At 48.4% G+C, this 12,928-nt stretch overlaps 1 protein-coding gene across 3 annotated transcripts in view; it reads right to left on the bottom strand.

Annotated features, from left to right (window-relative positions):
* LOC134944386 (aldehyde oxidase 1-like) overlaps positions 1–12,928 on the bottom strand; it is a 144,239-nt gene that overhangs the window by 32,999 nt on the left and 98,312 nt on the right. For all 3 annotated transcript variants that reach the window (XM_063932966.1, XM_063932968.1, XM_063932967.1), the window contains 4 exons: positions 12,094–12,190; positions 5,206–5,330; positions 3,105–3,238; positions 2,607–2,694 (listed from right to left, as the gene is read on the bottom strand). In XM_063932966.1, coding sequence (XP_063789036.1) covers positions 2,607–2,694; positions 3,105–3,238; positions 5,206–5,330; positions 12,094–12,190 — 444 coding nt within the window. The remainder of the gene's footprint in view (positions 1–2,606; positions 2,695–3,104; positions 3,239–5,205; positions 5,331–12,093; positions 12,191–12,928) is intronic.

Genomic DNA, 12,928 nt, shown 5'->3' with positions numbered 1-12,928 from the left:
TTATTGGGCGAGCTGCCCTTTGCGATACTAATCGAATATATTAGTACATATGCAGGGGTGTAGCGAGGGTAGCTCAGGTGGAGCGTGAACTCCGGGCGCCAGAAAAGTTAGAGGGCACGCCGCCGCCTTCTCCCCTCCCCTGCTATACCATGGGCCACTGGACAGGAGAAGGAGAAGCAAAGGCGTGCACCATGACTCGGAGACTAGGTAGGGTACAGGTCAGGACCAGAGGTGAAAGTAGAAGACAATGACAGCCAACACATACCGGAGATCTGCCTCTTTATATGTCTGTCTGCTTGTAGCTGTGCAGCAGGGTCACTTCTGTCCTGCTACACCTCTCTCTGCCCTGGTTGCTGCAGCACCTCTTTCTGACTCGGCTGCTGCAGTACTTCTCTCTGCCCTGGCTATTGCAGCACCACTCTCTGCCCTGGCTGCTTCAGCACCTCTCTCTACAGTGATGCTGCAGCACCTCTTGTGGTCCGCACATGCTTAGTAGTAGCCTCAGCGACCATCTTGGTACAGGGGATGAAGCTTCCATGAAGGAGCTGCAACATGGAGTCTGCACAGTAGCGCAATCCTGTTTCAGCAATTGGCTTTGTGACCAGAAATTGTTCTCAGGCCCCTTATTTGTTAAAATGTCCCTGTGTGGAGCGAGGATTCATTATTTCATGGTGTGTGGGAGGTAATCATTTAATTGTGGGGCTGTTTATTTGCTGGAGGTGGCCATTTGCATTAACAGTGGGTCACACTGATGCCTAGTTTAGGTGGGGAGCTGGGTGCTGGTAACGCTGGCCTGAGTCTCAGGAACCTGTCTGTCTGTCTCACATTTTATTCTGATGTTTCCTTTAAAAATATGATGGGGGACTGGGTACATAAGGGCAAAGGCCCGAGAAGGAAGGGGAAAAGCACCGTCTCATGATAAGGCATACATTTCTTATATCTCATAATAGTGTAGATATCACATTATTATCTATGAAAATAAATGGTTGCAACATATAGATATAAACTGACACCGAGCTTGTGGCCCAGTGGTATCCGGGAACTAATAAAACTCCTCCGTCTAGAACTGGCAAAAGTTAAAATGAAAAGGAAAAAAGAGGGGAAAATGGAGCAAAAAAATGTTTGGAAGATCCAGTGACGGAATGCAGAAGTCACAACATGAAGCGTATCATCCACTCAGACATGGTCACCATAGGGACACGACGTAGGGGTCAGCCTCTATTTCCACTTGCAACCTTTACTTTAATAAATGGCGCGTTCTTTAAGCAATTTCTGCTTTTAGTTCTCATTTCTACAATCACTGTGTTATCACATAGGCCCTCATTCCGAGTTGTTCGCTCGTTATTTTTCTTCGCATCGGTGCGATTTTCCGCTAACTGCGCATGCGTAATGTTCGCACTGCGGCTGCGTCAAGTAAATTTGCTAAGAAGTTTGGTATTTTACTCACGGCATTACAAGGTCTTTTCTTCCTTCTGGTGATCGTTGTGTGATTGACAGGAAGTGGGTGTTTCTGGGCGGAAACTGACCGTTTTATGGGTGTGTGTGAAAAAACGCTGCCGTTTCTGGGGAAAACGCGGGAGTGGCTGGAGAAACGGGGGAGTGTCTGGGCGAACGCTGGGTGTGTTTGTGACGTCAAACCGGGAACGAAACTGACTGAACTGATCGCAGTGGCAGAGTAAGTGTCGAGCTACTCAGAAACTGCTAAGAAATTTCTATTCGCAATTTTGAGAATCTTTCGTTCGCAATTCTGCTGAGCTAAGATACACTCCCAGAGGGCGGCGGCTTAGCGTGTGCAATGCTGCTAAAAGCAGCTTGCGAGCGAACAACTCGGAATGAGGGCCATAATGCCATAGTCCACCGACCATTGGGGGTAATTCTGAGTTGATCGCAGCATCAAGTTTGTTAGCAATTGGGCAAAACCATGTGCACTGCAGGGGGGGGGAGGGCAGATATAACATGTGCAGAGAGAGTTAGATTTGGGTGGGTTATTTTGTTTCTGTGCAGGGTAAATACTAGCTGCTTAATTTTTACACTGCAATTTAGATTTCAGTTTGAACACACCCCACCCAAATCTAACTCTCTCTGCACATGTTACATCTGCCCCCCCCCCCTGCAGTGCACATGGTTTTGCCCAACTGCTAACAAATTTGTTGCTGCGATCAACTCAGAATTAGCCCCATTACTCTCCACCATGGAATGGCCAAACTACGTCCCGCAGGTCAGACGCAGCATGGCCGCTTTTAGCATCCGGCTGCTCATCCTGGATTCCTCTGGAGCTCCGCAGACATATTTATGGCTGGAAAGGTTCTGCCAGATATCCGCATTTGGTAGTTATAGTTAGTATTACTAGGAGTTTTCTGTATGTTAATTATTACTGGATTGTCAAATAACTCCCCGGCAGTCTAAAAAACTGTCCCTGCTCTTACTACAGTGCAGCATCAACACCGCAAGATGCCGCAACTCTGTGACGGCACAAATGTCAGTATTACAGGGATACAATCTACACAGTGGGGGAGATTCAAATGTTTGAAAAGTCGGTTGGGTGTCTGTCTATTAGATAGGAAAAAACAGACACCCAACTATAAAATTGCTTCATTAGAACTCACTTTGTACTTCCCAAGATACGGGTGCCTGCCAGCGGTGACCAACATGTCTTCATCGCGTTCTAACACACAGCGGACCGGGTGTTTGGTTCTAGATGACAACAAGACAGCACTGGATTTACAGACGTATCCTGCATATATATTCCCCGGCATGCACACAATTCTAACGTACACAGAGCAGCGCACCTATAATAGTAACATGACATATTAAAAGGAATCGCATAGGGCTGCACTGCAATGGCCACAGGGCACACGAGTTGTCCCAGCGGACGTTTTATCTGAGGAGAGTTCCTGGGTGCAATCTGCGTGTGTGTGTGTCGGCCTTGCTGGAGCATGTGCAGTGTCCCCTCCCATGGACATGGCTCCATTATAGATACACCCTAGTGTGTAACCGGCAGGCGCACGTGCGCAAAACTACTAACTGCGCCCATATTTATTATTGTGTTGCACATTTATACTCTGGCCAGTTCCAGCTCTGGGGAACCGCAGAGCGACACTTACTTCTTTGCGGCCACCGCGGTAATTGCTGCTATATAGGCTGTCTTTACAATTTTACCGCCAAACGCCCCTCCGATCCGCTTCACGTGGCAGCTGATGCGATTGGACGGTATGCCCAGAGTTGTCGCCACAAGTTCCTGTAAGAGAAAGAAGAACGGATTAAAAAATCTGCCGATTTGTTTATGTTTTATGATGCACTGATATAAGGCCTAATTCAGACCTGATCGTTACAATCAGTTACTCAGACATGCGGGGGGCCGCCCAGCATAGGGCTAGTCCGCCCCGCATGTCTGGCTCTGCCCCCCTCCCTGCACAGGTACAAAAGTATTGCTCACCAGCGATGCTTTTGTACCTGAGGAGTAGTTCCTGTGCGCTGGCAGGGAGCTACTCGTCGCAGCGGCTCGCCCCAAAACGGTGGGCAAAACTGCCGGCCAGCCCCCCGCCCAACAACCGCCTCTGCCCGCTGAGCAGAGATGCCGATCGCTTCTCAGTTGCGCATCTCAGTGCCGGTGCATGCGCAGTTCAGACCTGATCGCCCGCTGTGCGAAAACGCACAGCAGCGATCAGGTTTGAATTAGGCCCATAGAACCGTATACCACCTCCATAGCTGGTCAGCATGATGCACAGTGGGTTGCATTGTAACCTCACAGCAATGGGGCCATAGGTTTGATTTGGCCAAGGGCCCTGTATATGTGGAGTTTGTATGTTCTCACTGGTTTAGCACGGGTATCTTTCAGGTGCTCCGACTTTTGTTACACAGTCCAAAAATATACTCTGTTCTGCCTCCCAACACTCGGGGCAACGGATCTGACTGTGTGGATGGCTGGGCAATGCCCGCAAGTCAGGATGACATTGGATATTTGGAAAGTATGTACTGCAAGCAGAGACGTAACTAGAGGTTTGGATGACCAGGGCAAGATGAAACATGGCAATCCCTGTGTGTACTTTTGGTGCACACGTTTCCAAACGGGGCATGGCCAGCTGGGGAGGTGGGATGGTTACACCGCATGCCCCCCGTTCCTCATTATAGGGGGCATGCCCAGCACTTAATATGGACATGCTGGGCTGCCCTGACAGAGAGTGGAACTTGCAGCACTGTGCAGGTCGCCGGGGGTGCAGCAGTGTATGTATGCCACATGATGGCGCTATCACTATGCTGACCCAAAACATATACCTGCTGCGGCCAGCCCCTCCTCTCTATCATAACATTGGATCCCTTCTGAAGAGGATATTCCATGTCCAGCCAGTGTGCACCCACCCCAGTAACCTTACATCAGCCTCTCTCATTACTAGCTGTGTGATGTCGCTGGAGCACACACACGTAACCCTGAAATACATGGCCCGTATACACTCAGAGACATCACCTGCTGTGTAATATTTATGGTGATTAGATTACTTCCTATGGGATATAGCTCATTTGTATAATTAGCACCATTTTATTGTCAAGCGCTCAAACATCAAATGACCATGGGGCTAATTCAGTCCTGATCGCTCGCTAGCTGTTTTTTGCAGTCCAGCGTTCGCATAGTCGCCGCCCACCGGGGAGTGTATTCTAGCTGTGCAAGTGTGCGATCGCATGTGTAGCAGAGCTGTACATACAGATCTTGTGCAGTCTCTGCGCAGCCCAGGACTTACTCAGCCGCTGCGATCACTTCAGTCTGTCCGGTCCCGGAATTGACGTCAGACACCCATCCCTGCAAACGCTTGGGAACGCCTGCGTTTTTTCAACCACTCCCAGAAAACGGTCAGTTGCCACCCACAAACGCCCTCTTCCTGTCAATCTCCTTGTGATCGGCTGTGCGAATGGATTCTTCAGAAAACCCATCACACAACAATGATCCACTTTGTACCCGTGCAACACGCCTGCGCATTGCGGTGCATACACAGTTCTGACCTGATCGCAGCGCTGCAAAAAAAGCTAGCGTCCGATCAGGTCTGAATTAGCCCCTTTGCCTATAACATTTCCCTTATATACACATTCAGTAGTCTCCGGATCTCATGTATGAAGAGCACTGGATGCGCACTGCCATACTGGTGCACTTATACGTTCCGCTCCGCACGCCCTGATGTGTACACAAGTGCTGGGGTCATGTCTGTCACTCACCTGCACGTATGTGGGGTCCTGTGAGGAGGCGTAGATGTCCATGTCCGGGCCCTCTCTGCTGGGCACCACACGGATGCTTTGGGTCTCCATGTAGAAGTGTTCCTGTCCTCCAATATGTAACTCCCCTGTTCCAGATCAATATATATATATATATATATATATATATACATACATACATACATACACATAGAGAGATAATATATATATTATCTATATACAGTGTATGCCACAGCGTTACCTGTATATTACGTAGACGTGCAATACAGAAATCATATCTTGCATCTTATTGGTTGCTATTTGTAACACCGCCACTTGGCTGTTTATGAAGCTTTAGTAAATCTACCCCTTATTGTGAGCGACGTGATGCAGATATTACAGTACATACATTCTCTATTGCTGTATACATATTAGCGGTAGGGAGACTGCTTCATGGTAATACAGAAGTAAAAAACATTATTACACATTATATAATATTACACAGCCTAGAATATAATTGTGAATGTTGTCCTGTCTCCACCATGTACTGTGGTAGCCAGATCGCCCTCCTACATTGCGCATGAGCCCTCGCTACGGGCTCTCACCGCTGAGACACACGCCCAACATACAGAAGGGGAGCATTATAAGGTAATGAAAAATGGCTAATAGTACCTTATCTATGTGGGGGGGTTTTAGGTGCAAATAAGATTACATACTTAATATATAATGGGTTTGCCTCTTATTAAGCCATGTTCTTTTAATGTATTTTCTCTGACGTCCTAAGTGGATGCTGGGGACTCCGTCAGGACCATGGGGATTAGCGGCTCCGCAGGAGACAGGGCACAAAAGTAAAAGCTTTAGGATCAGGTGGTGTGCACTGGCTCCTCCCCCTATGACCCTCCTCCAAGCCTCAGTTAGATTTTTGTGCCCGGCCGAGAAGGGTGCAATCTAGGTGGCTCTCCTAAAGAGCTGCTTAGAGTAAAAGTTTGTTAGGTTTTTTATTTTCAGTGAGTCCTGCTGGCAACAGGCTCACTGCATCGAGGGACTTAGGGGAGAGAAGTGAACTCACCTGCGTGCAGGATGGATTGGCTTCTTAGGCTACTGGACACCATTAGCTCCAGAGGGAGTCGGAACACAGGTCTCACCCTGGGGTTCGTCCCGGAGCCGCGCCGCCGACCCCCTTGCAGATGCCGAAAAGTGAAGAGGTCCAGAAACCGGCGGCAGAAGACTCTTCAGTCTTCATAAGGTAGCGCACAGCACTGCAGCTGTGCGCCATTGTTGTCAGCACACTTCATAGCAGCGGTCACTGAGGGTGCAGGGCGCTGGGGGGGGCGCCCTGGGCAGCAATGATAGTACCTTATTCTGGCTAAAAATACATCACATATAGCCCCTGGGGGCTATATGGATGTATTTAACCCCTGCCAGGTCTCAGAAAAACGGGAGAAGAAGCCCGCCGAAAAGGGGGCGGGGCCTATTCTCCTCAGCACACAGCGCCATTTTCCCTCACAGAAATGCTGGTGGGAAGGCTCCCAGGCTCTCCCCTGCACTGCACTACAGAAACAGGGTTAAAACAGAGAGGGGGGGCACTTATTTGGCGATATGACTATATATATTAAAATGCTATAAGGGAAAAACACTTATATAAAGGTTGTCCCTGTATAATTATAGCGTTTTTGGTGTGTGCTGGCAAACTCTCCCTCTGTCTCCCCAAAGGGCTAGTGGGGTCCTGTCCTCTATCAGAGCATTCCCTGTGTGTGTGCTGTGTGTCGGTACGTGTGTGTCGACATGTATGAGGACGATGTTGGTGAGGAGGCGGAGCAATTGCCTGTAATGGTGATGTCACTCTCTAGGGAGTCGACACCGGAATGGATGGCTTATTCAAGGAATTACGTGATAATGTCAACAGAGACGGCCGGCAAACAAAATAGTACCTGTCCAGGCGTCTCAAACACCGTCAGGGGCTTTAAAACGCCCATTTACCTCAGTCGGTCGACACAGACACGGACACTGATTTCAGTGTCGACGGTGAAGAAACAAACGTATTTTCCTTTAGGGCCACACGTTACTTGTTAGGGCAATGAAGGAGGTGTTACATATTTCTGATACTACAAGTACCACAAAAAAGGGTATTATGTGGGGTGTGAAAAAACTACCTGTAGTTTTTCCTGAATCAGATAAATTAAATGAAGTGTGTGATGATGCGTGGGTTTCCCCCGATAGAAAATTATTGGCGGTATACCCTTTCCCGCCAGAAGTTAGGGCGCGTTGGGAAACACCCCTTAGGGTGGATAAGGCGCTCACACGCTTATCAAAACAAGTGGCGGTACCGTCTCCAGATAGGGCCGTCCTCAAAGAGCCAACTGATAGGAGGCTGAAAAATATCCTAAGAAGTATATACACACATACTGGTGTTATACTGCGACCAGCGATCGCCTCAGCCTGGATGTGCAGAGCTGGGGTGGCTTGGTCGGATTCCCTGACTAAAAATATTGATACCCTTGACAGGGACAGTATTTTATTGACTATAGAGCATTTAAAGGATGCATTTCTATATATACGAGATGCACAGAGGGATATTTGCACTCTGGCATCAAGAGTAAGTGCGATGTCCATATCTGCCAGAAGATGTTTATGGACACGACAGTGGTCAGGTGATGCAGATTCCAAACGGCACAAAGAAGTATTGCCGTATAAAGGGGAGGAGTTATTTGGGGTCGGTACATCGGACCTGGTGGCCACGGCAACTGCTGGAAAATCCACCGTTTTTACCCTAAGTCACATCTCTGCAGAAAAAGACACCGTCTTTTCAGCCTCAGTCCTTTCGTCCCCATAAGAGTCATATCTGCCCAGGGATAGAGGAAAGGGAAGAAGACTGCAGCAGGCAGCCCATTCCCAGGAACAGAAGCCTCCACCGCTTCTGCCAAGTTTCTCAGCATGACGCTGGGGCCGTACAGGACCCCTGGATCCTACAAGTAGGATCCCAGGGGTACAGATTGGAAAGTCGAGACGTTTCCCCCTCGCAGGTTCCTGAAGTCTGCTTTACCAACGTCTCCCTCCGACAGGGAGGCAGTATTGGAAACAATTCACAAGCTGTATTCCCAGCAGGTGATAATCAAAGTACCCCTCCTACAACAAGGAAAGGGGTATTATTCCACACTATGTTGTGGTACTGAAGCCAGAAGGCTCGGTGAGACCTATTCTAAAGGGATACTTACCTCCATGTCCCAATTTGCCCTTCTCACCAAGGGTACCTCAGGTTCGTGGTACAGAACTGTCACTATCAGTTTCAGACGCTGCCGTTTGGATTGTCCACGGCACCCCGGGTCTTTACCAAGGTAATGGCCGAAATGATGATTCTTCTTCAAAGAAAATGGACGACCTCCTGATAAGAGCAAGGTCTAGAGAACAGTTGGAGGTCGGAGTAGCACTATCTCAAGTAGTTCTACGACAGCACGGGTGGATTCTAAATATTCCAAAACCGCAGTTGTTTCCGACGACACATCGGCTGTTCCTAGGGATGATTCTGGACACAGTCCAGAAAAGGGTGTTTCTCCCGGAGAAGAAAGCCAGGGAGTTATCCGAGCTAGTCAGGAACCTCCTAAAACCAGGAAAAGTGTCAGTGCATCATTGCACAAGGGTCCTGGGAAAAATGGTGGCTTCTTACGAAGCGATTCCATTCGGCAGTTTTCACGCAAGAACTTTTCAGTGGGATCTGCTGGAAAAATGGTCCGGATCGCATCTTCAGATGCATCAGCGGATAACCCTGTCTCCAAGGACAAGGGTGTTTCTTCTGCGGTGGCTGCAAAGTACTCATCTACTAATGGGCCGCAGATTCGGCATTCAGGAAGGGTCCTGGTGACCAGGGATGCCAGCCTGAGAGGCTGGGGAGCAGTCACACAGGGAAAAAATTTCCAGGGAGTGTGATCAAGTCTGGAGAATTCTCTCCACATAAATATACTGGAGCTAAGGGCAAGTTACAATGCTCTAAGCTTAGCAAGACCTCTGCTTCAAGGTCAGCCGGTATTGATCCAGTGGGACAACATCACGGCAGTCGCCCACGTAAACAGACAGGGCGGCACAAGAAGCAGAAGGGCAATAGCAGAAACTGCAAGGATTCTTCGCTGGGCGGAAAATCAGGTGATAGCACTGTCAGCAGTGTTCATTCCGACGCCCGGGAGAGTGGGGATTTCATCGGGAAGTCTTTCACATGATTGTGAACCATTGGGAAAGACCAAAGGTGGACATGATGGCGTCCCGCCTGAACAAAAAACTGGACAGGTATTGCGCCAGGTCAAGAGACCCTCAGGCAATAGCTGTGGACACTCTGGTAACACCGTGGGTGTACCAGTCAGTGTATGTGTTCCCTCCTCTGCTTCTCATACCCAAGGTACTGAGAATTATAAGACGTAGAGGAGTAAGAACTATAATCGTGGCTCCGGATTGGCCAAGAAGGACTTGGTACCTGGAACTTCAAGAGATGCTCACAGAGGACTCATGGCCTCTGCCGCTAAGAAGGGACTTGCTTCAGCAAGTACCATGTCTGTTCCAAGACTTACCGCGGCTGCGTTTGACGGCATGGCGGTTGAACGCCGGATCCTAAGGGAAAAAGGCATTCCGGAAGAGGTCATTCCTACCCTGGTCAAAGCCAGGAAGGAGGTGACCGGCGACCGCACAACATTATCACCACATGTGGAGAAAATATGTTGCGTGGTGTGAGGCCAGGAAGGCCCCACGAAGAAATTTCAACTCGGTCGATTCCTGCATTTCCTGCAAACAGGAGTGTCTATGGGTTCAAATTTCGGCCCTGTCGATTTTCTTCCAGAAAGAATTGGCTTCAGTTCCTGAAGTCCAGAAGTTTGTCAAGGGAGTACTGCATATACAACCCCCTTTTGTGCCTCCAGTGGCACTGTGGGATCTCAACGTAGTTCTGGGATTCCTCAAATCACATTGGTTTAAACCGCTCAAATCTGTGGATTTGAAATATCTCACATGGAAAGTGACCATGCTGTTGGCCCTGGCCTCGGCCAGGCGAGTGTCAGAATTGGCGGCTTTGTCTCACAAAAGCCCATATCTGATTGTCCATTCGGACAGGGCAGAGCTGCGGACTCGTCCCCAGTTTCTCCCTAAGGTGGTGTCAGTGTTTCACCTGAACCAGCTTATTGTGGTACCTGCGGCTACTAGGGACTTGGAGGACTCCAAGTTGCTAGATGTTGTCAGGGCCCTGAAAATATAGGTTTCCAGGACGGCTGGAGTCAGGAAAACTGACTTGCTGTTATCCTGTATGCACCCAATAAACTGGGTGCTCTTGCTTCTAAGCAGACGATTGCTAGTTGGATGTGTAGTACAATTCAGCTTGCACATGCTGTGGCAGGCCTGCCACAGCCAAAATATGTAAATGCCCATTCCACAAGGAAGGTGGGCTCATCTTGGGCGGCTGCCCGAGGGGTCTCGGCTTTACAACTTTGCCGAGCAGCTACTTGGTCAGGGGCACACCCTGACTGAGGAGGACCTGGAGTTCTCTCATTCGGTGCTGCAGAGTCATCCGCACTCTCCCGCCCGTTTGGGAGCTTTGGTATAATCCCCATGGTCCTGACGGAGTCCCCAGCATCCACTTAGGACGTCAGAGAAAATAAGAATTTACTTACCGATAATTCTATTTCTCGTAGTCCGTAGTGGATGCTGGGCGCCCATCCCAAGTGCGGATTGTCTGCAATACTTGTACATAGTTATTGTTACAAAAATCGGGTTATTTTTGTTGTGAGCCATCTTTTCAGAGGCTCCGCTGTTATCATGCTGTTAACTGGGTTCAGATCACAGGTTGTACAGTGTGATTGGTGTTGCTGGTATGAGTCTTACCCGGGATTCAAAATCCTTCCTTATTGTGTACGCTCGTCCGGGCACAGTATCCTAACTGAGGCTTGGAGGAGGGTCATAGGGGGAGGAGCCAGTGCACACCACCTGATCCTAAAGCTTTTACTTTTGTGCCCTGTCTCCTGCGGAGCCGCTAATCCCCATGGTCCTGACGGAGTCCCCAGCATCCACTACGGACTACGAGAAATAGAATTATCGGTAAGTAAATTCTTATTTTTAAATGGATAGAACAGCAGTTGCAGACAGCTGCTAATTGTTGGTCTACAACAGCGAAACGCGTCACTTGATTTGCAACATAATTTCTGGCACCTTTAAAGATTGGTGTGGATATCTACATTTGGATCCTACCCCTCTATCTGGACTTCTCCAGCATACACCATGCCTCCGGGTTAACGGAGTACAGTGCGTTCTGCTTCATCACTAATAAAGACCCCAACATTCTTCTCCATGGACTCAACTGATTCCGTGAAATTTGTTTTAATTGGTATTTACTATTTTAGCCTATTTTATTGTGTAATATAATAACTTTTGCTATTACATTTGTTACTGTGATTGTTTAGCATTATATTTAAACCAAGGTCCATTTTGGTTTACCTACACTGAATTTATGTTGAATATTACCTTAGCCTATAAGGCTCATCGGAGCACTGTTTCTATATTGTGCATCCTTTGTATGTTTACCGAGACGGACTACCGCCTTCATAACAGCTACTTTTTGGATCAGCTCCCCTACGTAGCACCTGATTGGTCCTTTACTTGTTATATGGCCCCTCTAAAAAGAAGACAATGCCCAACCGCGGTCACCATACAGCAGGAGGACTTTGGAAGAAGATGCCTGATTGTGCTGACAGTCGTCCGAGTCCATAACGGGGATGGGAGAGAATGGGGGAAGACAGATGGGAGGTAAAGAACCGTTTATCCAGCAAATGACGGAGCCACCATACTAGTATATTATGTTCCTACTAATGAAATATGCGATTGTGCGGAGACACACACTGATGGAAACAACAGGAGATCTGTGACAGAGGTAATTAGCCGTACCTTCCAGTATCTGGTCTGCTGTTCCGAAACCCTCATCAACGTTACCATGGTGCAATTTAATTTCCGGTTCAAAGAAGGAGTTGTGCTTTATTGCGTCCTGTAAGGAAAGGACGCACAAAATCTGAGCAATTAAGTAAAGAGCTTGATGTACATAATGCTATACCCTGTCTAGTCATGTGTAGAGATGGGCGAATAATTCTGCCGATTCTGACCAATTTCAGAGATCTGCCGTTCAGTTTGCAAATCGTTACATATAGGCCAACAATGGCTCTCATTCCGAGTTGTTCGCTCGCAAGCTGCTTTTAGCAGCTTTGCACACGCTAAGCCGCCGCCTACTGGGAGTGAATCTTAGCTTATCAAAATTGCGAACGAATGATTAGCAAAATTGCGAATAGACACTTCTTAGCAGTTTCTGAGTAGCTCCACACTTACTCGGCATCTGCGATCAGTTCTGTCAGTTTCGTTCCTGGTTTGACGTCACAAACACACTCAGCGTTCGGCCAGCCACTCCCCCGTTTCTCCAGCCACTCCCGCCTTTTTCCCAGAAACTGTAGCGTTTTTTCGCACACACCCATAAAATGGCCAGTTTCCGCCCAGAAACACCCACTTCCTGTCAATCACATTACGATCACCAGAACGAAGAAAAAACCTCGTAATGCCGTGAGTAAAATTCCTAACTGTATAGCAAATTTACTTGGCACAGTCGCACTGCGGACATTGCGCATGCGCATTAGCGACTAATCGCTCCGTTGCGACAAAAAAATAACGAGCGAACAACTCAGAATGACCCCCAATGTGCAGAATATATACGGCCCACCGGGGAATTGGGCCAAGA

The sequence above is a fragment of the Pseudophryne corroboree genome, chromosome 7, assembly GCF_028390025.1.
Source record: "Pseudophryne corroboree isolate aPseCor3 chromosome 7, aPseCor3.hap2, whole genome shotgun sequence".
In the NCBI taxonomy this organism is placed as follows: Eukaryota; Metazoa; Chordata; class Amphibia; order Anura; family Myobatrachidae; genus Pseudophryne; species Pseudophryne corroboree.
This window is presented reverse-complemented; position numbering and strand designations above follow the sequence as displayed.